The sequence below is a fragment of the Cyprinus carpio genome, chromosome B7 (assembly GCF_018340385.1).
Source record: "Cyprinus carpio isolate SPL01 chromosome B7, ASM1834038v1, whole genome shotgun sequence".
Taxonomy (NCBI): domain Eukaryota; kingdom Metazoa; phylum Chordata; class Actinopteri; order Cypriniformes; family Cyprinidae; genus Cyprinus; species Cyprinus carpio.
Window position 1 is genome coordinate 2,482,533 of NC_056603.1, and position 22,980 is coordinate 2,505,512.

At 43.3% G+C, this 22,980-nt stretch overlaps 1 protein-coding gene across 1 annotated transcript; it reads right to left on the reverse strand.

Moving 5' to 3' along the window:
* Positions 1-21,549: 21,549 nt before the first annotated feature.
* Positions 21,550-22,407, reverse strand: LOC109076177 (paraneoplastic antigen Ma1 homolog). The gene has a single exon (XM_019091971.1). It carries the CDS (start codon positions 22,405-22,407, stop codon positions 21,550-21,552), a length of 858 nt encoding a protein of 285 aa, XP_018947516.1.
* Between the last annotated feature and the right edge of the window lie 573 nt (positions 22,408-22,980).

Here is a 22,980-nt window from a genome sequence, read left to right on the forward strand (position 1 = left end):
AGATTGGTGTTACATCCGTGATGCCAGTGTTTCCCCTCATCTTCTGATCGCGAAGATACAACCTACCTCAACCATCCACCATCCCAGATGCACAGGCCCTGCTTCCACCAGACCAAGTGCCTGTGAAGTGATGACTGTGCTGCACACGTGGAACCAGACCAAAAGCTATGAGTGAAAGTGCTACCGGGAAGAGCAACCAACTGTGAGGAAGAGGGAAAAGCAGTCATGGCGGACGGTGAGAGGAAAGGCTTGGTGTGGAGCATCAAGAAGAGTCTACTCATGCTGACGGCCGATGAACTTTTCCAACTAGCCCAGAGTGTTGGTCCTGTGCCAGGGAAGGATTCATCCAAGCTTCAGGTTGGGGAGGAAGAGAGTTGCTTCGAGTACATTCTAGCTTTTATGAACAGTGACCACTTTGGTGGAATCTGAGGATTCAGGTATGGCAGTGTTGTTAGAGCTTAATGAGACTGTGAATAATGTCATTCAGATTCGTTATGCTCAACCTAAAACAGGTGCAGGGGAGGATGTGCACCATATAATGTCAACCTCTTCAGTACTGAGTGAGAGTATAACAGTAGGTCAACCAGAGACAGTTACTGATAACTTGACAACTGATAACGTGACAGCCTGTGGTTCTAATACTTACCCTTCCCACACAGCTGTGGTTAGCGTTGCTACCCCCTCACCAATCACTAACCCTTCATTCACACATACTGATGTCAAAACCACACGGAACACTGACACAGATTTACAGAGAATGCTTTCTAGCTACGCTGAGCTTAGCAACAAAGTCCTACAATACATAAACAACCCCACATCATCACCTACACTCACACCTGCACCAGTACAATCTACACTACAATATAACAATACTCACACACCTGAACAACATCCACATGGAAAATATGACCGAGTTGTCCCCCTTCGAGACCTTTCACTGCTTCGTCGTGAGTTCAAGATTCAAGGTGGACAGATCGGTGATCAGAGCTCAGATTTAAGCTACAATAGCATATGCAGACAAATCGATGAAGGTGTTAAAGAACGATTCAGTGAGACTGAAATACTGAGAGCAGTTCTCAGAGTCATTAAATCTGGAAACTTTAAAGACATGCTAATGCACAAGGATGATTTGACCATAGACGAGCTGAAAGGATTTCTGCAATCACATTTAGGTAGGCGGAGCAACACAGAACTTTTCCAAGAGCTTATGTGCACAAAACAAAATGACGGTGAAACTCCACAACAGTTTTTGTACCGGGTATTAGGCCTCAAACAAAAGATCCTGTTTGCTTCAAAATACGCTGACACAGAAGTGAAATACAATGCAAACACAGTTCAAGACATTTTCCTTCACGCCATATATCAGGGCCTCAGCCATAAGCATAATGACATACGTCGAGAACTTAAACCATTTCTCTCGGATAGCAGTGTGACTGACGAGACAATCCTAAAACAAATGATGAAGATGACCAATACTGAGAATGAGAGACAGAGACGTTTGGGGTCAGTTGTGAAGCAGAAACAAGTAAGTGTGCATAGCACAGAACTTGAAGTTGCAACAATACAAGGCAGTAGCACAAATAAAGATGCTGTAGATAAACAGCCAAAGGCTGATGCACTCCAACAGCTAACTGAGAAAGTAGAGGAGTTAATGAAAAAAGTTGAACTGCTGCAACGGTCACAGCAGATTGAAAACCCAGAATCTTGCCATCATTGCCAAGTCAAGGGGGATCAAAAGAAAACCAGATCATATAGCTGTGCTAATTGCCTCGAACAGAATCGGCCAGGTTGCACTCATTGTTTTTACTGTGGTGAAGACGGCCACAGAGCTGTAGGCTGTTTGAAGAAGCTCAAGCGTCCGGAAAACTGGAGCCGGTCCCTGCCATGGGACAAGCAGTGACCGGGCTTCACATTCAGTCCCACAGTGCTGAGTGTAACGTAGGGGGCTCTGAGAGTCATACAAAGACAAGTCTAGTTAATCAGAGACCAAAAGAAAATAATGAACAAGTCAATTCCCAACATCCCCTTGCCCTACCCACCCAAACAAGTAGGCGTCTAGCCAAGTTAATAGGAGCCAAAGCCCTTGCTCGATGTGACCTTAATGGCTTGACAGTCAACGCCTTACTAGACACTGGAGCTCAGGTGAGCATGATCGATAAAAGCTGGAAAGAGAAGTATCTACCAGATGCATCCATTAGGCCACTCAGTGAAATATTTGATGAGAGAGAAGAGCTGGAAGTACACACTGTGAATGGAGAAATCCTCCCTTTTGATGGCTGGGTCCTCATCGCAGTCAGCTTCAGTGGAAATGGTGCTCTTAGCCAGTCTATCATGGTGCCTTTCCTTATCTGTAACATCCCGCTTGCACAGCCACTACTTGGATTTAATGTGCTAGAGGAAGTGATTCAGAATCGGCAAGCAGAACTTGTTCCAGCCCTCACCACGCTCCTTTCTGATGCAATATCTGTTCCTGCTGATAAAGTTGAGCTGCTGGTGAACTTCATTCAGACTGACAAACCCTCCATGTATCAGAGACTGTTAAGAACTGGAAATTATGACACTGCAGTTCCAGCTGGACAAGTAGCCTGGGTTAAGTGTCAGATCCCATCCACTGTAGATCAGTCAGACCCTCTTCTCTTGTTTGAACCTGATGGAAACAGTACCCAGCTCACAGAGCTTGAGATTGAGGAGGGCCTACTAGAAATACAGACTGCAAAGAGACCTTATGTCATTATACCAGTGAAAAATAGCACTTAACATTCTGTCACTATACCAAGGAAGACAGCCCTTGGCAGCGTCCAGACTGTGGCTAGGGTGATAGAGACCGATCCACTAGAGAGTTCTAGGCCCAGAGGTGTAGTAGTTAGCGCTGCAACAACACCAGCTGCTCAAACTGCTTCAGCCTTGTGGCAGCCTCCTGTGGACCTCAGCCACCTTAGTGATGAGGAATAAGAGAAAGTCAAGAAAATGCTGTGGGAAGAATCAGCTGTTTTTGCACGAGACAGTCACGATATTGCATGTATTCCTAGTTTACAGATGTCAATCACCCTCAAAGACGAGATTCCAGTGCAGAGAGCCTACTCCTCGGTCCCCAAACCACTATTCAAAGAGGTGAAAGAGTATGTACAAGATCTGCTCATGAAAGGCTGGATTGTGAAATCAAAGTCCTCTTATGCTGCACCAGTGGTCTGTGTCCGAAAAAAAGACGGTACACTCCGCCTCTGTATAGATTATCGTCTCTTGAATCAGAAGACCATTCCTGATCGACATCCCTTACCTAGTATACAAGACCTGACTGATACCCTCGGTGGCTATTCCTGGTTCAGTATCCTCGACCAAGGAAAGGCCTATCATCAGGGTTTTATCGCCAAAGACTCCCAGCACCTCACTGCTTTCATTACCCCCTGGGAGCTGTATGAATGGATTCGTATTACATTTGGCCTGTCTAACGCTCCCGCGGCCTTCCAGCGGAGTATGGAGGAGATGTTGGGTTCCTTGAGAGATGATTGTTGTCTCCCATATCATGACGACGTACTTTGCTATGCAAAAACCCTTGACGAGCACGTGGAAGGTGTCCGCAAAGTACTCCAAGCCCTTCAGAGACATGGGGTGAAACTGAGACCTGAAAAATGTGAGCTATTTCGACAGGAAGTAAGATATGTGGGTCGTCTTGTTTCAGCTCAGGGAGTAAGGAGAGACCCCAAAGACCTGGATGCAGTGCGGTCGTTAGCCAGTAGGACACCACAGACAGTTGGAGATGTGAGAAAGCTCACCGGGTTCCTGGGCTATTACCGTTCCTACATTCAGGACTTTTCAAGGATAGCAAAGCCCATCTATGAGCTACTACAAGTCAAGCCAGGACAAGCAGCTGTAGCGCGTGGTAAAAGCAAAGGTCCACAACTACCATCCAGAACACCTGTAGAGTGGGCCAATGAACATCAGAAATCCCTTGACCGACTCGTGTCTCTCCTTGTTAGCCCCCCCGTGTTAGCATACCCTAACTTCAACTCACCTTTCGTATTACACACCGATGCTTCAGACCAGGGGCTGGGTGCAATTCTTTATCAACACCAGGATGACAAGTTGAGAGTTATTGGGTACGGGTCTAGGACTTTAACTGCGGCTGAGTGAAACTACCATCTGCATAGTGGTAAACTAGAGTTCCTTGCCCTGAAGTGGGCAGTGTGTGAAAAGTTTAGAGATTACTTATTTTATGCACCTCACTTCACGATATATACAGACAACAATCCACTGACCTACGTTATGACCACAGCAAAGCTAAATGCCGTAGGCCATCGGTGGGTTGGGGAACTCTCCGATTTCAGATTCGACATAAAATACAGACCAGGAAAGTCTAACATAGACACTGACACGCTGTCGCGTCTCCCTTTAGAAATTGAGGCTTATGCAGAGTCCTGTACCAAAGAGTGTACCTGAGACGTGGTTCGCGCGGTATGGGATGGAAGTAAAGTAGCCAAACAGAAAGATGTAGCCTGGGTGGCGGCTCTCAACATATCCTCCCAAGCTGACCCGTCTTTTCCCTTTGATCACTTAAATGCAATTAGCCATGATGAGCTTATGGAATCACAATGTGCAGATGAAGCCATCAGTGAAATGATCAAGTTAAAAGAGGCTGGGACACCTTTAACTGACGAGATAAGGAAAGCTGCTAGTGGAGCCACCAGAAGACTATTTCACGAATGGGGAAAGCTAGTCTTGGAGAACGGTCTCTTGTACAGGCGTGCTAATGAAAGAAAGCAGTTGGTGCTCCCTGCCAAGTACAAAGACCTTGTCCTAAAGAAAACTCCATAATGAAATGGCCCATGTTGGCACAGAAAGGGTCCTTAACCTTGCCTGAGAGAGATTCTATTGGCCTTTTATGGCCAGAGAGATCGAGGACCATATCACTAAGAAATGTCCATGCATAAAATCAAAGAAGCCAGTTACTCACGTTCGCGCCCCAATGGGTAGTATCACATCAAGCTTGCCACTAGAGTTGGTGTGTATCGACTATTTACATCTAGAGTTCAGCCGTGGTGGCTATGAATATATCCTCGTGGTCGTTGATCATTTTACAAGATTCGCTCAAGCTTATCCAACAAAGAGTGGGAAGACGGCAGCTGAGCGCATCTTTAATGATTTCGTTCTCCGCTTTGGATATCCATCAAAGTTGCACCATGACCAAGGCCGTGAATTTGAGAATGAGCTCTTTCGTACACTTCAACAGCTGTCAGGTATTCGTCATTCGAGAACATCACCATACCATCCCCAGGGAAACCCGGTGGAACGGTTCAATCGGACGATACTGCAGATGTTAAGAACATTGCCAGAGAAAGAAAAGGAACGATGGAAAGACCAAATCCCACAAGTTGTACATGCGTACAACTGTACTCGGCACGAGTCGACAGGCTTCTCACCCTTCTTTCTTCTTTATGGCCGCCATCCTCGCCTTCCCATTGATTTACTGTTTGGGTTGGTTGAAGAGACAGATCCTGACTCGCCAAAGGGATATGCAAAGAAGTTGGCAAAGCAGATGTCTGAAGCGTATCGAATTGCCAATGAGAGCAGCAAACAGGCCAGTGCAAAAGGCAAAGTGCTTTACGACAAGAAAGCAAGAGGAATGGTACTACAGCCTGGCGAATAGGGTCTTAGTCAGGAACCTCAGTGAGCGTGGTGGACCAGGAAAACTGCGGTCATACTGGGAAAAGTCCATCTACGTTGTTAAAGAACAGTTTGCGGATAACCCAGTGTATGTAGTGTACCCTGAGTCTGGGGACAAGAGGAAGACAAGAACACTACACATCAATCTGCTGTTATTAGTGAATGACCTCCCAGTTGAAGCTCCTCCATGCCATGACGCTCCTGAAAAGAGCACAAAGAAAAGTAAATGCCAGATTCGACGTACCAACGGCCCAGAACGTGCAGATCTGCAGGACTCAAATTCTGATGATGACTCAGATGGCCATCGTTATTGGCTGAGGGCACCAGCAGAAAGGATACAGGAGATTCCCGCTATAGCCCCACAACAACGACCTGCCCTCACTCTGGGTCGCCCAACTCCAGTACCTGTCCAGGAAGAAGAAAGAGTTAGGATGCACTACTTACCTGAAGCAGAACTGATGCCTGAGAAAGACGCAGAGATAGAGGAACCCGGAGAGGATGAAGACCAGTCTGTTGTTGCTGGACCTGAGGAACAAGATGGATATGACGAGGCCCCAGAGCCCATTCGGGAGGATGAGCCTCCTGCCAATACGGTGCCAGAAAACCAGACAGAGGTTAGGAGGTCAGGTCGGGACCGACGACCTAGACAGATTCTGACATATGAGAACCTCGGTGGCAAACACACACTTAGAATCATCTGCTTACATTGTACCTCATACCACCCAACCCCTGCACTCGCTTATCCCCTATTCAACACCAACATATCCAGTTAACTCCTACTCTACCATTTACCCGCTATTTACATACATACCTTACACCGTAACATCACCACCATACATATTACCCGTTCCTGTTGCCTGTTGAAAGAGAAAAGAGAGTTTTAGTAAAAAAAAAAAAAAAAGAAGTTGAGCAGAAAATGGTGGGACCCATTTCTTTTTGCCGGGGAGTGTGTGACGAACACAAAAGTGTCGTATTTGTCTTTTAAGAATATTCACAATTATTGTCTTTTATTTGAACAAAAGTTATTGTATTTTGTTTTTTTTTAAAAACAAGTATCTCAAGGGGTTTTATCTTTATGTGATTTTCCTACTTCAAAGTTAATGGTGTAGTGTTTGCTCCGGGCCAGCAGGGGCAGGGTCGCGTGACAGGTTTATTGTAGCTGTGTGAGTTGTGAGTTCCTCATTACTGCAGAGAGCTCGAACCTGATGCACTGTCTCCTCGTTTCTCTCCTGTTTTACAGGTGGGTAAATGTACAAAAATAACTCAGAGCTAGAATTTAGCCCTGCTGAAATGTATGTGAGATATAAGTGGACTGTTTTAGTGAAATAATTTTCGTTAGGGTCTGTTTCTGATTTTGTTTGAAACGAGTTTGAGATGAGAGGGCAAAGTCCATCAGAGTAATTGTCGACTGACAACGTGCACATTACGTTAGAGAGCAAGTTAGCTCAACTCACGCACTTTCCCATGTACATATGCACATGAAGATATTTTTTTTGAGCTTGCAATGTTAACAGATATGTTTAGCTCACTGTATGTTAGTTCCCCACCATCTTGGAAATGTTTTTTGCTCAATGAGTGTAGACAAAAATGGTTACAGTTTAAAATGAAGTTTAAAGTTATATTTGAAGCACTTTATTAGTTCTGTGAGCATGATTTTGCAGTACTGTATTGACATGATACTGATAAAATACTGTGAATGGAAGTTTCTAAGTATCTTAAAAATAGCTGGTGAATATTACCATTGTCTTTACATTTCATTTTGATAAATAGTGTAAAATACAAGCACGAAGAGTAAGTGAACATGCATTTGGTACTAAGAGGTTTATTTTATTATGGATTTTGTATGGACATGGACACTGAAAATTCATTGTAATGTTAAAAAAAGACACTGAATATGTAATATGTGAAACATAAAATGACTCTTAACAATAGAGATGTTTGCTGAAGAAAATTCTTAAAATAAATTACTGCAGAGAGCTCGAACCTGATGCACTGTCTCCTCGTTTCTCTCCTGTTTTACAGGAGTCAATCTGTTCACCACGGTGCCGTTGCCACGGTACCCGTTACACATACAATATTTTTTTAGAGTGTGAAATATAAATTTTCACAGATTGTAGCCTATTCATAAACAATAGGCCTATATTAAACCATCTCTTTAAGTTTTTCTAAATCCCAAACAGAGTCCAGACATCAGTAAAGTATCCGTCTATGAACATGTTTTATAGGTGACAAAAAAACACCAGAGTTTTGGGAGACATTATATTTTGTAGACTTTATGTGATTTAAAATGCTAGAGGGTATTTAATAGATCTGCCTCCCAAGTAAGATTTTTCTAGTAACTAGTCGTTCATTTGTCATTATTCAGCTAATCGCAGGTTTATATTAAATTTACAACTATAATCCATAATGAGCCTTAATATATTCCGCGCTCAAGAACATGCATTAAGTTTGCCACAAAGCACAGGCAGAAGTAGCCTAATAATTGTGAAAAAGGAGACATTTTAATTATTTATTAATAAACAAATGTTTTTTTGTCGGCTGCAAGATGAAATTCACAGTGCTGGCTCTCTCCACATGAACACGGCTTTAGAGAGAAATTAAACCTTCTCAGATTACATAATGCTTTCGTTTTGAATTGATTCGTTTAAAAGACATTTCAAGCTTTCTGTAGATATATTTCTCATGTATGTGAGACACCCAGATTTTCAGTTATTTCATTATTAGGGAAAAAAATCACGTGATCGAGAGGGCGCCTCCCTGTCAAGCACATTAATAATTTTCGCACAAACACTTGAATATGAATAATAATCACATTTTGCATATGCATTACAAAGTAAATATTTTTTTACATGCAATTATCCAAAATAAAACCAAACAAGATTTGTAATTAAGATAGACAAATAAGAATAAATGCCGCACGTGCACTCAGCATCATGCGCGCCGAGCAAATCTTGCACTCTGACATTTTACATAATATTGTACAAACCTGCATTTAAATGCGGCTGCAATTTATTTATTTCATTTATTTATTTATTTTTACTTTACTTAAATTATATGAAAGCAAGTAAAGAAGACTCCATTTAAAATCACTGAAGTTGTCAATTAATGAAGCTCTTTTTTACATCGTGTGTATTTTGTTGATTATAATGACTCGGGTTTAATCATGAGGACGTTTTATTAATCAGTCCATTCTTTAGAGTTTCAGTGATTTAGCTAAATCGTGCAGGTTTAATTTATTCGTTTCTTGTTTTAATTAGGCCTAAATAATGGGAGCGAAATTATACAGTGCCTCACATTTTACTAAAATAAAGAAAATAATTTATAAAACACGCAAGCCTAGCTCACAATAGGCTACCACTCTTAATGCTCCAATGCAAAGTAAACCACAATTTTTTTTGAATAATATAACACACAATTCATATTATATAAACAATACTGCACACTATTTAAATGTGTCAAATCTAAAATATGGTGTAGAGAAAATATAAGCACAGGCTCATAGGCTTGACATTTATCCTGCTTGAATTCGTTCTAAGAAACGCACATATCTTCATAAGGACTAAACTTTCATCTGTGAATATTAAATATTTTAACTAGCGTAAAGTGTATTCCTTTCATTTTCCCCGACTGCAGTCAAATATAACAAAACGGTGAGGCAAAGCTGACGTCTATTCGCGAAAATGTGCTTTGATGCGCTTGTTTGAAAACTTGTGATTAAAGCGCCACTCAGTGGTCAAAAGCTGCAAATGCACTTTGCAGACGCCGCGGCGGCGGTACGAGTGGTGGTAGAACCAACGTTTTGGATGGCCACCTACTGTATATACGCATTGCAAACGGAGTAGGCATACGTGTGAACCTGTATAATGTATATTGATTATGTTTCAACACCTGAGGCACCGCTACAATTAATGAGCTCTATGAACAATGTATGGCAAAAAAGAAAAAAAAGTCCCTTGACACAAGATTTATTTATTTATATTTTTTTTGCCATAAGTCTAGAAATTTTGTTACACCTTTACAATAGTGATTATTTTGACTTACGTCTGTTCTAGAGATGTTACAACTTTTTGATAAAGCTCTAATTGGTTTTCTTTTGGAAATATATTTCAAATTCATCCTGAATGCATTTATGACTGTAAATCATATCTGTGTGTGTCAAAATTGTGATTAAAATCGAAATCTCAAAATTGATCAAAGAGATCGCAATAGTTTTTTTTTTTTGTCCATATCGCACAGCCATAGTTCATTCAATAAATACAGTTAACAATCTATTTTCTGAGTACGAAGTTATTAACCCAACAATAGCGGGATCAGTTAATTTTTTTGCAGTGGGCCCCGCAAACATATGTTTTTGGTTGTGACGGCCGCGAGTTGAAAAAGGTTGGGAACCACTGCTCTAGTTACCTCGGGATGCCCATCCCATGGCAGAAACAGAAATGCAGATAGAGAATAATTAGCACAGCTGCTGTTCAAAACATTACAAGCAGTGAATAATCATGCACATTTGATCACATATAAGTGGAGTACAAGGTTATGAGATACATTAAGTGAATGTTTGGCTAAAGAGATATGTTTTCAATCTAGATTTAAACACAGACAAATGTGAAAATGTGCTACCTCTTTTAGTGGACTTTGATATCCTAGGTACTACCAAAAATCCCAAATTTAAGGAGCATGATAGATTGTAGCATGATAGAAGACTGATTAAGTACACAGGAGCTAGGGCCTTATTTAGGGCCTTACAATTAAGTAGCAATATTTTGTAACTGATAGGGAACTTAATACGTAGCCAGTATAGAGATTATATAATTGGTATAATATGATCATATTTTCTTGACCTGGTAATAGGGGTGTGTGATATATATCATCTAAAATAATATTGTAATTGTTGTACAATATTATTCAATCTGAAATTATCAAGTATATTGTAAAAAAAAAAAAAAAAAAAAACACACCCATGTGCACTAATACGCTTCTAATATCCAAATCTGTTAAAGGATTTTTAGGCTGCATTAATTAGGTAAACCGGAACCGGGAACACTTCCCATAACACCCAATGTACTTGCTACATTGTTAGAAGAATGGAATCTATGCTAATATTAGTCTGTTTCTCTCTTACTCCGAGGTCACCGTAGCCACCAGATCCAGTCTGTATCCAGGTCAGATGGTCACTGCAGTCACCCGGATCCAGTACGTATCCAGCCCAGATGGTGGATCAGCACCTAGAGAGGACCTCTACAGCTCTGAAAGACAGTGGAGACAAGGACAACTAGATGAGCCGCAGAGACAGATCCCCTGTAAAGACCTTGTCTCAGACGACCACCGGGACAAGACCACAGGAAACAGATGATTCTTCTGCACAATCTGACTTTGCTGCAGCCTGGAATTGAACTGCTGGTTTCGTCTGGTCAGAGGAGAACTGACCCCCCGACTGAGCCTGGTTTCTCCGAATTTTTTTTCTCCATTCTGTCACCGATGGAGTTTTGGTTCCTTGCCGCTGTCGCCTCTGGCTTGCTTAGTTGGGAACACTTCATTTACAGCGATATCGTTGACTTGATTGCAAATGATTGCACAGATACTATTTAAACTGAACTGAGCTGAATGATGACATCACTGAATTCAATGATGAACTGCCTTTAGTTGTCATTTTTCATTATTGACACAGTGTTTTCCTAAATAATGTTATTCAGTTGCTTTGACACAATCTTTTTTGTATAAAGCGCTATATAAATAAAGGTGACTTGACTTGACTTGACTTTCTGAGCTAGATGAGGAGTTGGGTAAGTCTACGGGACTACTGGAATGAAAAACGTATCTCCTTACACCTCTGTCAGATCGGGTAACTGGTTTTCGAGAGGACTTTTCCATATCATATACATGGGGGAACTTGACAGACTCACCTATTGGCAGTAAATGGTCTTTTTGACCAATACCTGTCTCCTTCTTTCAACACCTGCAAATCAGCCTTCAACTTTTGTACATACTGCAATTGACTGCTGCTAACACCGTCAGACAAGGACAACCCAAAACAAATGTCTATGGGCAAGCGAGCCTCCCTACCAAATTACAAAAAATACGGCGAGTATCCTGTAGCCTCGTTGTGTGTACAATTATAGGCGTGCAAGAGTTGGCTTACATATTGACTCCACTTTTGTTTCTTCTCATCATCCAGAGTGCCCAGCATGGATAACAGAGTCCGATTAAATCGTTCCGGCTGCAGGTCACCCTGGGGATGGTAGGAGGTAGTTCTGGTTTTCCGAATGCCTAACATCCTGCATAGCTCCTGTATCAACCTACATTGAAATCTCGCCCATGATTGGAGTGTATTCGAGCTGATAAACCATAATGGATGAAAAATTTCTCAAATAATACTTTGGCCACTGTTATTGCTTTCTGATCACTGGTTGGATATGCCTGGGCGTAACAATTAAAGTGGTCTGTTACAAGCAACACATTTGCAAATCCTTTGCTATCTGGCTCCAGGGATAGAAAGTCAATACAAACTAAGTCAAGTGGCCCACCACTAGTAATTTGATTCAGTGTTGCAGCTTTACGTGGGATGGTCTTCCTTGTAATGCAGCGCCCACAGTTTTTCACATAGGTTTCCATGTCTAGACCCAATTTTGGCCAGTAAAACCTATCTTTCAGGAGCTCCAGAGTCTTATTCTAGATGACCATTATCATCATGGAGGGACCTCAAGACCAGCTGCCGGTATTCCTTAGGTAAAACCATCTGAGACCGCTTCTTTTTGTTTTTTGTGTTAACTGCCCAGTAAAGCACATTATCTTTGAGTATTAATTTTGACCACTGCTGTTTAAGGGTTGCAATCATTGGATAAGAATCTTTTCCTGTATGCGCTGGCGCCGATACAGGATGACTGCCTCCGTGACGTGCTCTGCAGTTGTTTTTGTTAGTTTGTCCTGTTTTTAGTTATATTCCTGCAATCAGTTTCACCAGGGACGAATTGCTGGACAATTGGCACCACACATCTCCCGATATATTACCAGTTTCCGACTATTCTGATGTTTTGCTGGACATTCTTGTCGGCGGAGCGAGCAGCTGCGCTGATCACACGCTTCAGGACGCGAAGACGGGGAAAAAGAGTTGGCGCGCTTCGTGGATTTCGAACGCCGTTGCCTAGCATCCATCTGGCAAATCTCCGCTCTCTACCCAACAAAACGGACGAACTCCTTCTGCTCTCTTGGACAAATAAAGATTTCTCACACTCTGCTGCTCTGTGTTTCACGGAAACTTGGCTGAATGACACCATACCGGACAGCGCGCTCCATCTGCCGGGCTTTCAGCTGTTCAGAGCGGACCGCGACGCAGAATCAACGAGGAAATCTCGGCGGGACATGCTTTTACATCAACGAAAGGTGAAGTACAGATGTAACAGTGTTAAAGAAGATGTGCTTTTCAGATCTAGCAGTGTTGTTTGTCAACTGCAACCCGCTCCATTCACCGCGGGCGTTTCACTCGTTCATTCTGGTGAGTGTTTACATTCCTCCGCAAGCGCACATGAGCCTGGCTTTACAGAAACTCGCTGATCAGATCACAGAGACAGAACAACAACACCCGGACTCCATTTTAATCATTCTGGGGGACTTTAATAAAGCCAATCTCTCCAGTGAACTGCCAAAATACAGACAGCACATCACTTGTCCCACCAGAGACAGTAATATATTGGATCACTGTTACACCACAATAAAGGATGCATATCACTCTGTTCCATTTGGTTCATCTTATACCGACCTACAGGCAGAAAATAAAATCAGCTAAACCTGTATTATGGACTGTAAAAAGATGGACTAATGAAGCAGAGCAGGATTTACAATCTTGTTTTGACCTCACTGATTAGAATGTTTTTGAAGCTGTTACCAGCGATCTGGACGAACTCACGGAGACTGTAACATCTTATATCAGTTTCTGTGAGGATATGTGTATTCCTACCAGGATTCAACTAATTTACAACAATGACAAACCGTGGTTCACTGCAAAACTCAGACAGCTCCGTCAGGCCAAAGAAAATGCTTACAGGTAGGGGACAATGTCTTGTATAAACAGGCTAAATACACATTGGAAAAGGAGATCAGAGTGGCAAAGAGGAATTATTCTGGAAAAATAAGGACTGCGTTCACTTCCAACGACTCAGCATCAGTGTGGAAAAGTCTGAAAGAGATCACCAACTACAAGACACCATCCCCCAGCACTGTGGAGAATCAACGACTAGCAGACGATCTGAACGAGTTTTACTGCAGGTTTGAAAGAACAACACCCATCACCTGCCCTGAACGCCTCTCCACACAACTGTTCACACCATTCACAACTCTTTCAACCCATCACTGGAGCTGTGTGAAGTCCCTTCATGCTTCAAACACTCCACCATCATCCCCATCCCAAAGAAACCCAAAATTACAGGACTAAATTACTATAGGCCTGTGGCTTTAAAGTCTGTGGTCATGAAGTTATTTTGAAACACTGGTGCTGGCCCACCTGAAGGACATCACTGGACCCTTGCTGGATCCTCTTGGATCTTCAGTTTGCCTACAGAGCAAACAGGTCTGTGGACGATGCAGTAAACATTGGACTGCATTATGTTCTGAAACACCTAGACAGACCGGGGACTTATGTGAGGATCCTGTTTGTGGACTTCAGCTCGGCCTTTAACACGATCATCCCAAACCTCATCCTGCCCAAACTAACTCAGCTCTCCGTGCCCACCTCCATCTGTCAGTGGATCAACAGCTTCCTGACAGACAGCCAGCAGCTAGTGAGCCTGGGAAAATACATATCCAGCACCCGTACAATCAGCACCGGAACTGCCCAGGGCTGCGTTCTCTCCCCACTGCTCCTGTACACCAACAACTGCACATCTAAAGACCCCTCTGTCAAGCTCCTGAAGTTTGCAGACGACACCAAGTTCTAAATCTGACCTCAGAAGACTACAAAGGGTAGTCCGGACTACTGAGAGAATCATCGGTACAACCCTCCCTTCTATTCAAGAACTGTACTTATCCAGAGTGAGCAAAAGGGCTGGCAAAATCACTCTGGACCCCTCACATCCAGCACACTCCCTCTTTGAACTGTTGCCATCTGGTCGACGCTACAGAGCACTGAGCACCAATGGCCAGACACAGGAACAGTTTCTTCCCTCACGCAATCGATCTCATGAACACTTGATAATAACTGTGGAACACACTACACTATTTATATTTACATACACATACACTTATTTATCTAACACACATACTTAGTGTACACTTAAATTTTTTTTGCACATAATATACCTGTACATACATAACTGCTCATTGTAATATACCTGCCATACATTGTCGATTTGTATATTGTCATTCCTTACCTACTTATTGTATTTTTTATTCTTTTATTATGTGTTTTTTGTTCTGTCGCTGTCATTCTGTTGCACTGCAGAGCTTCTGTCACGAAAAAAAACATCCTGGTATGTGTAAACATACCTGGCAATAAAGCTCATTCTGATTCTGATTCTGATTTTCCAACAGGCATTTTCTGGCCAGTCTCTTTTGTCCTTTTTATGACACTAATAATGGAATCCTGTTCTTGAGCTTCCCTTAAATCAGCTGGGGTCAACCGTTCTAAAACAACACCCTCTAGCCGCGACAGCCCAGAAAAAATGGCAGGGATCCCATGTGGATAAACTCCTAATTGATCTACAAATTGAAGCGGAGTACTGGAAGAGCTATCACCTTGGGTGAGTTGGCAAATCACTTTAACACCTGACTTAGGGATCTCCACCCACTCACCTAATAAGTCAGCATCATGGGGATGCTGGGACAATATGTCAGCGTCAATGTTGCTGCGACCTGGTCTGTATACTGTATTTCAAATTCATAGGTGGCTAAGGCCACCAACCACCGATGTCCAGTAGCATTTAGTTTGGCACTGCTTAGCACGTAAGTTAGAGGATTGTTGTCTGTTCTAACTGTGAACCTTGCCCCATATAAGTTATCATGGAACTTGTCTACCACGGCCCATTTGAGGGCAAGAAACTCCAGTTGATGTATCGGATAGTGATGTTCTGCCTCACTCAAATTACGGCTAGCATATGCAACTGGACACAACCCATCCTGAAGTTCTTGGTTAAGTACCACACCAAGACCATTCAAACTTGCATCAACATTGAGTATGTATGCCTTGGATGGATCAGCAAAGGCTAGAACTGGGGTGTGTGTCAGTCGGTATACAATCTCTTTAAAAACACTTGTACAGGCTGGCGTCCATCGGTCACCAAAAGGTTCTGACTCTCTAAAGTACTCTTTGGGATTTCTCGACTTGGGGGACTGCTTACTTTAAATGGTGGGAGGAAAACCCTTAGTTAGGTCAGTAAGTGGTCTCACGATGGACGAATAATCTTTTATAAATCTGCGGTAGTATCCGCAGAAACCCAAAAACGATCTAAAAGCCTTTAGATCATGAGGTTGTTTCCAACGAGTGACAGCCTCAATTTTGGCAGGATCGGTGGATATACCAGCGGCAGACACAATGTGTCCCACGTACCGTACCTCTGGCTGACATAATTGGCATTTATCAATCAACACTTTAAGACTGCATTCTTCCAGTCTATCCAGAACTTTAAGAAGACATTCTTCGTGTTGCTCCAACGTCTGACCGAACACTATAATATCATCAAGATAGACAATAGATTCGAGGAGGTGCATGTCCCCCACGGCCCTTGCCATGAGCCTCTGGAAAGTGCCCGGGGCTCCAGTGATGCCTTGGGGCATGTGTTCAAACTGATAGAACCCTAACGGACTTATAAAAGCTGTTCTTTGTCATCCTCAGCCATTGCTATCTGATAATACCCGCTCCTTAAATCCAGGACAGAGAACCATTGGCTACCCGCCAAGCAGTCCAATGCATCCTCTACCCTAGGGGTTATGTACTGGTCAGGTATGGTCCGACTGTTAAGAGTGCGGTAGTCCACACAAATCCTTACATCCCTTTTTTTTTTTTTTGGGGCAACAACTATAGGTGAGAAGTAGGGACTCCTGGACTCCTTAACAATTCCCGCCACCATCTAGTCCTTTAAATGACGCCAAACGTCCTCTATGTCAGCCGGATGTAACCGTCGAGAGCGTTCACGGAACGGTTTTTCATCACGCAACCGTATGTGATGTTCAACTCCCTTTGCTAACCCAACATCTCAGTCAGATAAAGAGAACACGTTAACCCTCTGTGACAGCTTCTGACTGAGCCGGTGTCCTGACATTTTATCCTACCCGTCAGATTTTCCTACCAAGGTTAACTGCGCATTCGCACAGCAATATTGCGTCCTTTTTCTCATGATAAACAACTATATTTAATGTATTTGCATTACTGTAAGGGTAGGTTTAGGGTTGGGGTAGGTATAGACTTTTATAAAACACAATCTAATACGTAGAAAAAATTATTTATTGCTGGTTTACTGTAAATGTATCCCTTATTGCTTCAACCGCAAATATAACACATAATTACTGTATTTGCATTACTCTAAGGGTAGGTTTAAGGTTATGGTATGTGTAGATGTTAATAAACCATAATTTTATCGGCAGCATTTTTCGTTGTCGAATTGTACTACCCACTGTTTTAATGGGAGGTAGGAAAATCTGACAGGGTAGGACAAATTGACAGAACACCGGTGTTTGCATTTTTGTTTGTCGGGGAGTTTCCAAAATCAAATAACTTGGAATCAATAACCGGATGGACATTTGGGACACTTCTTGTCTCTCTAACAGTGTCAGTAGCATAGACTCTAGCTAGAATGGTACCTGTTGGTATAAACTTTTCCTTCAACGTGTCATTCGTATCAATACTCGAAAATGGTTAGCCTCGATGGCAGAAAAAGGTACAACCACGGGAGGAACTAACATCCCTGCTGGGAGAACATTCCCCTCTGGAGCTTCCACTAGGTAAATATCTTTACCCAAAGGGTTTTTCCTGAGCAACTGCCCAGACACACATCTCAGTCTGTGGAGGTATAATAAGAGGACTGGGGTCTACCCACTTCACCTCTCCAACGGGCTTATTAGATTAGATTAGATTAGATTCAACTTTATTGTCACTGCACATGTAAGGTACAAGGCAACGAAATGCAGTTAGCATCTAACCAGAAGTGCAATAAGCAGTAAGTACAGAATATACAAGGTCTACAATATGTACAATAACTATACAGATAAGTATTATGGACAAAATTTACAGATTTTAAATACTATCAGCATGATATACAGATAGGTGTACTATGAACATATTATACAGATGAAATATGTGAAGTGTATGTACACTATAGGCAGAACTATGAACATATGAACAATTTACACTATTGCAATGGAAAGTAAAGTGCATAGAAAATATTTCAGTGTGCAAATGGGTTATTCAGTGTTCCTGGATGAACAGACAGTAGTGCAAGTAATAGCAGGTTTGCTGTTTTTTGCTTGTTGTAAATAAATAAATAAATAAATCAGTCAGATGTAGTGATGAAGTGGGGGAGGAGTCTGTGTGTATGGTGTGGGGGGTGTCAGAGGGCAGAGTTCAGCAAGGAGACAGCTGTAGGGAAAAAGCTGTTCCTGGATCTGCTGGTCCTTGTCCGGAGGGTGATGAAGCGCCTCCCGGAGGGCAGGAGGTTTAAACAGTCCATGGTCAGGGTGAGAGGAGTCCTTGAGAATGCTGCGAGCTCGACGTACACAGCGTTTCCTCTGGATGTCCTCAATAGCAGGAAGTGGTGTCCCTGTGATGCGTTGGGCAGTTTTCACCACCCTCTGCAGTGCTTTGCGGTCAGCCACCGTGCAGTTTCCATACCAGACTGTGATGCAGCTGGTCAGGATGCTCTCGATCGCACACCGGTAAAAGTTCACCACTATGGCTGAAGACAGCTGGTTCTTCTTCAGTGTTCTGAGGAAGAAGAGGCGTTGGTGAGCCTTCTTGACCAGGCTGGAGGTGTTTGTGGTCCAGGACAGGTCCTCCGTGATGGTGGTTCCCAGGAACTTGAAGCTGGAGACACGTTCAACAACCAACCCGTTAATGTGGATGGGGTCATGCGTGCTTCCTTTCTTCTTCCTGAAGTCCACAATGAGCTCCTTTGTTTTACTGGTGTTAAGAAGCAGGTTATTGTCAGCGCACCATGTGGCCAGGTGCTGAACCTCCTCCCTGTAGGCAGTCTCATCGTTGTCACTGATGAGGCCAATCACCGTGGTGTCATCTGCAAACTTAATGATGGAGTTTGATCCATGCACAGGCTTGCAGTCGTGTGGGTGTAGAGGGAGTAGAGGAATGGGCTCAGCACACAGCCCTGTGGTACGCCGGTGTTAAGTGTGATGGTGGTGGAGTGGGTGTGGCCTGACCGAACATGCTGAGGCCTGTTGGTCAGAAAGTCCATGATCCAGTTGCAGAGGGAGGTGTTAATGTCCAGGTCTCCAAGTTTTGTGGTCAGCTTGGATGGAATGACGGTGTTAAATGCTGAACTGAAGTCAACAAACAACATCCGTACATATGTGTTGTTATTGTCCAGGTGTGTGAGTGCAGAGTGCAGCACTGTGCATACTGCATCCTCTGTGCTCCTGTTTTCTGCGGTAGGCAAATTGATGAGGGTCCAGTGTGTGTGGGAGGCAGTCTTTGAGGTGTGCTAGGACCAATCGCTCAAAGCACTTCATAATGATGGGTGTGAGTGCTACGGGGGCGGTAGTCATTTAAGCACATCGGGGAGGAGTGTTTCGGTACTGGCACAATGGATGTGGACTTAAAACATGTTGGCACAGTTGCTTGGGTGAGGGACAGGTTGAAAATGTCTGTGAAGACCCCTGCAAGCTGCTCTGCACATGCTCTAAGCACACGTCCAGGAATGCCGTCCGGGCCGGCAGCCTTGTGTGCGTTGATCCGGCTTAATGCAGTGTGGACATCTGTGGAGGTGAGTTTGAGATGTTGGTGATCTGCTGAATGTGTGGTTTTGGCGGCCGTCTCCTTGCTGTCGCTGTTGAAGCGAGCATAAAAGTCATTTAGCTCGTTAAGGAAGGAGACGTCCGTGACCGTTGGAGTGGAGTTGCTTGGCTTGTAGTCACTGATGGCCTGGATGCCCTGCCACATACGTCGGGGGTCAGAGTTGGAAAAAGTGTTCCTCTACCTTCAGCTTGTAGCAGTACTTGGCCTTTTTGATGCCCCTTTTCAGGTTAGCCCTGGATTTACTGTAGGCCTGAGCGTCATCTGACCTGAAGGCAGTGTTGCGGGCTTTCAGCAGAATTCGCACCTCTTTGTTCATCCATGGCTTCTGATTAGGGTATGTTGTGATCTGTTTTTTCTGATGTAACACTGTCAATGGTGGTGTTGATGTAAGTCAGTACAGAGGAGGTATAGATATCAATGTCCGTGTGAGAGCCACAGGCAGCCTGAGAAGCAAACATACTCCAGTCCGTGTGTTGAAACCTGTCCTGAAGTAAAGAGTCTGCTCCAGTTGGCCACACTTTGATGGTTCTCACTGATGGCTTCACACGGTTGATGAGGGGTGAATACTTGGGGGTGAGAAACAAAGAAAGGTGATCAGACTGTCCGAGGTGGGGGAGGGGGGTCGCGGTGTAAGCTCCATCAATGTTTGTGTAAACATGATCCAAAGTTTTGTCTCCTCTGGTGTGGCAGGAAACATGCTGGTGAAATTTGGGGAGCACTGTCTTTAATTTGCAGTGATTAAAATCACCCGCGACAATAAAAGCAGCCTCCGGGTGAGCAGTCTGTTGTTTACTAATGGCTGCATGAAGTTCGTTCAAAGCAAGCTTGGCATTAGCATCCGGTGGAATATAGACTGCAGTTATTATGGTGGAAGTGAACTCCCGCGGCAGATAAAAAGGTCTACATTTAACCATGAGAAACTCTAGGTTAGCTGAGCAGTGTTTCCCAACAATGACAGTGTTCGTACACCAAGCTTTGTTAACATAAATGCACAATCCACCACCTCTTGTCTTGCCGGAGTCATCTGCTGTTATTCTCAGTTACCCCTCTTTGACGGGGTGAAACCAACTGCTCAGTCACAATCTGTGGCTGTATCCTCATTGCATGGAGGGCCTTCGTACCAGAATTTCCTTGGCAAATGCCAGCCAGCCTCTGTAAAAGGCTTGAATTGGTTCCGACAATTACAGACACCTGCTCTGGCCCACTGGGTTTAGGACAGACCAAAGCAAGCACTGTGAGGGTCTCTGTGACACCCATTATAGGTTCTGAGGATTCCACATGGCTTTTCTTAGAGAAACAGTCACTCTTCTTTATTTCAGGATTTTTGGGGTTCAATACAGAGTTAGAATCTTTAGGTTTACGGATCAACCAAAGTAATTTCTGAATCACAAGAGAGGAATATTCAGTGGCTCTATATTTTGGGGCAATGTGCACGTCCTACCCATAGCGATAGCAGAAAAATCCTTCACTACTTTTATTTGTGGATCTACCTGAGGCAACAGGGGTCGGGTTCGTTCGCAGAGACTCTTGCCCACTAACGACATGGGGCCCTACAGTCAACACAGACAACTGCTTTTGTAATTGTTGCACCTGGGCTTTCAGAGCTTGCACCTCAGAAGTTAAAGGCGTTGCAGGGTTTTTTTTCTTTCTCAACTACTCCTTCAGGGAGTCGAGACTGCTTGTGGTCCCCTAACAGAAGTCGCAACTCCTTTACCTCAACCTTTGAGCCATCCTGGCTTGCTACATTGTCTCGTGTATGGTCTTTCGATTGTGTCTCCCTTATATTAGTGGTGAGTTTATGTCTAGCTGCTTCAGTTTCCTCATCCTCTCTTATTTCATTGAGGAGTTTAAAAAATGTAGGAGGACTTTCTCTTCTCTCGCAACTTTAACATCATCATGTCAATCTGAGCTCTATCAGCTCGCTGTGGCATCAACCTTCCTCATTTCACTACTAAGGTCAGCGACCGCTCAAGTCTACGCAGGAAATCAGAAAGGGTCTCCCCCGGCTCTTGCCGAAGCAGCCGGAAAGCAAAATATAGGTCTTCCCCAGATTCTGAGGTACTAAAAACACTCTCCAAAGCCTCAAGATACTCTAATGCAGTGGCTTTAGGGTTGTTGCCCCTCACTGCCTTTACAACTTCTAAAGCTGGCTCCTTAAGGCTTTCAACTATTCGCTTTTGTTTCTCTTTAACTGAAAAATCACATTCCATGACCATTAGCCTTGCTTGTTCCAGCCAGTTCTCACTACTTTCTTCACCGACAGCTGTAGGAACTACTCCAGAAAAAATTCTCAAGCACCTATAAGCCTGGCCATCACTCACAGGCTTGGGGGTTTTCTCTAGCAGTTCCCTTACTGCCCGAATGATGGCTTCAGGAGAAGTCATGCCTGATACCAAGGGATAAACTAATCCTTGTAGGTCACTCATGGTTTTGCCTTCCTGAGACAGAAACCGATTAAGTTTCTCTTGAAACTCATCACCAATGGGTTCATCATCTGCTGCTACAAGGATGTTCCAGGTATTCCCCGATGATGGCAATACTTCAGTTGGAACCTGGGTAGGACAGATTTTTTCTTGACACTCACACAAAACCTGGAGTGTGTCTGGAGTCAAGCCGCCTTTGGTAGCGTGAGCCCGCACTCTTCCAAAAATCTTAATGGCTTGTACGGTGTCTTCTATGAAAGCAACATCAGTGTCAGATGGCACCCCAAGAAGAATAATGGCATGGTGGGGGTCAGTTTGTTCAGTCTCACACCAACTGCGAAGCTCATGTGACATTTGTTTCTCTTTCAAGGACATGTTAGGTCTTTTTCCTCACCTAAGATTTCTTCTTTTTCTGCAGCTGATCAGAAGACAAAGGATCCCAGCGGTGCCTCCATTTTATGTAGCCCCCTTATCACTTTACTGCTGGACATGATAAGGGCCTGAGTTCAAGATTCTAATTGATCCTTTGTCTAGCTGTTTCTGAGGGAAATGTATTATGAAATGAAATGTATTATGAAATTAATTCTCGTTAACTTAGGTTCACTTTATGTACTCATTAAATTTAACCACAGCAATGAAACATAACACACTACACAATTAAGTAAGTGACTTCAGAAATGTATTGAAATTAGAGTAGCCAAATTATATAAATGCTGTAGATGTATGGTTTTCACAAATAAATTCAAAACAACCAAAGCAAAGTAATACATCACAAAAATATACCAATAAATGGATTAATGCAACCTGTTGTCAGTCTTTTATGCTTTTGAATAAAACTATTTTCTTTCTCTTCGACAGTTTGCTTTTAACTTTAATGCTCTAGTTTTTCTTCTTCCCTGTCTTTCACTTTAAATTCTCTCACAAACTGAAATTTACCTTTCCACATAA

What these genes read in the sequence shown, in the direction of transcription:
- LOC109076177 (XM_019091971.1), bottom strand. Translation starts at nt 22,407, where the DNA reads ATGTCCTTGAAAGAGAAACAAATGTCACATGAGCTTCGCAGTTGGTGT.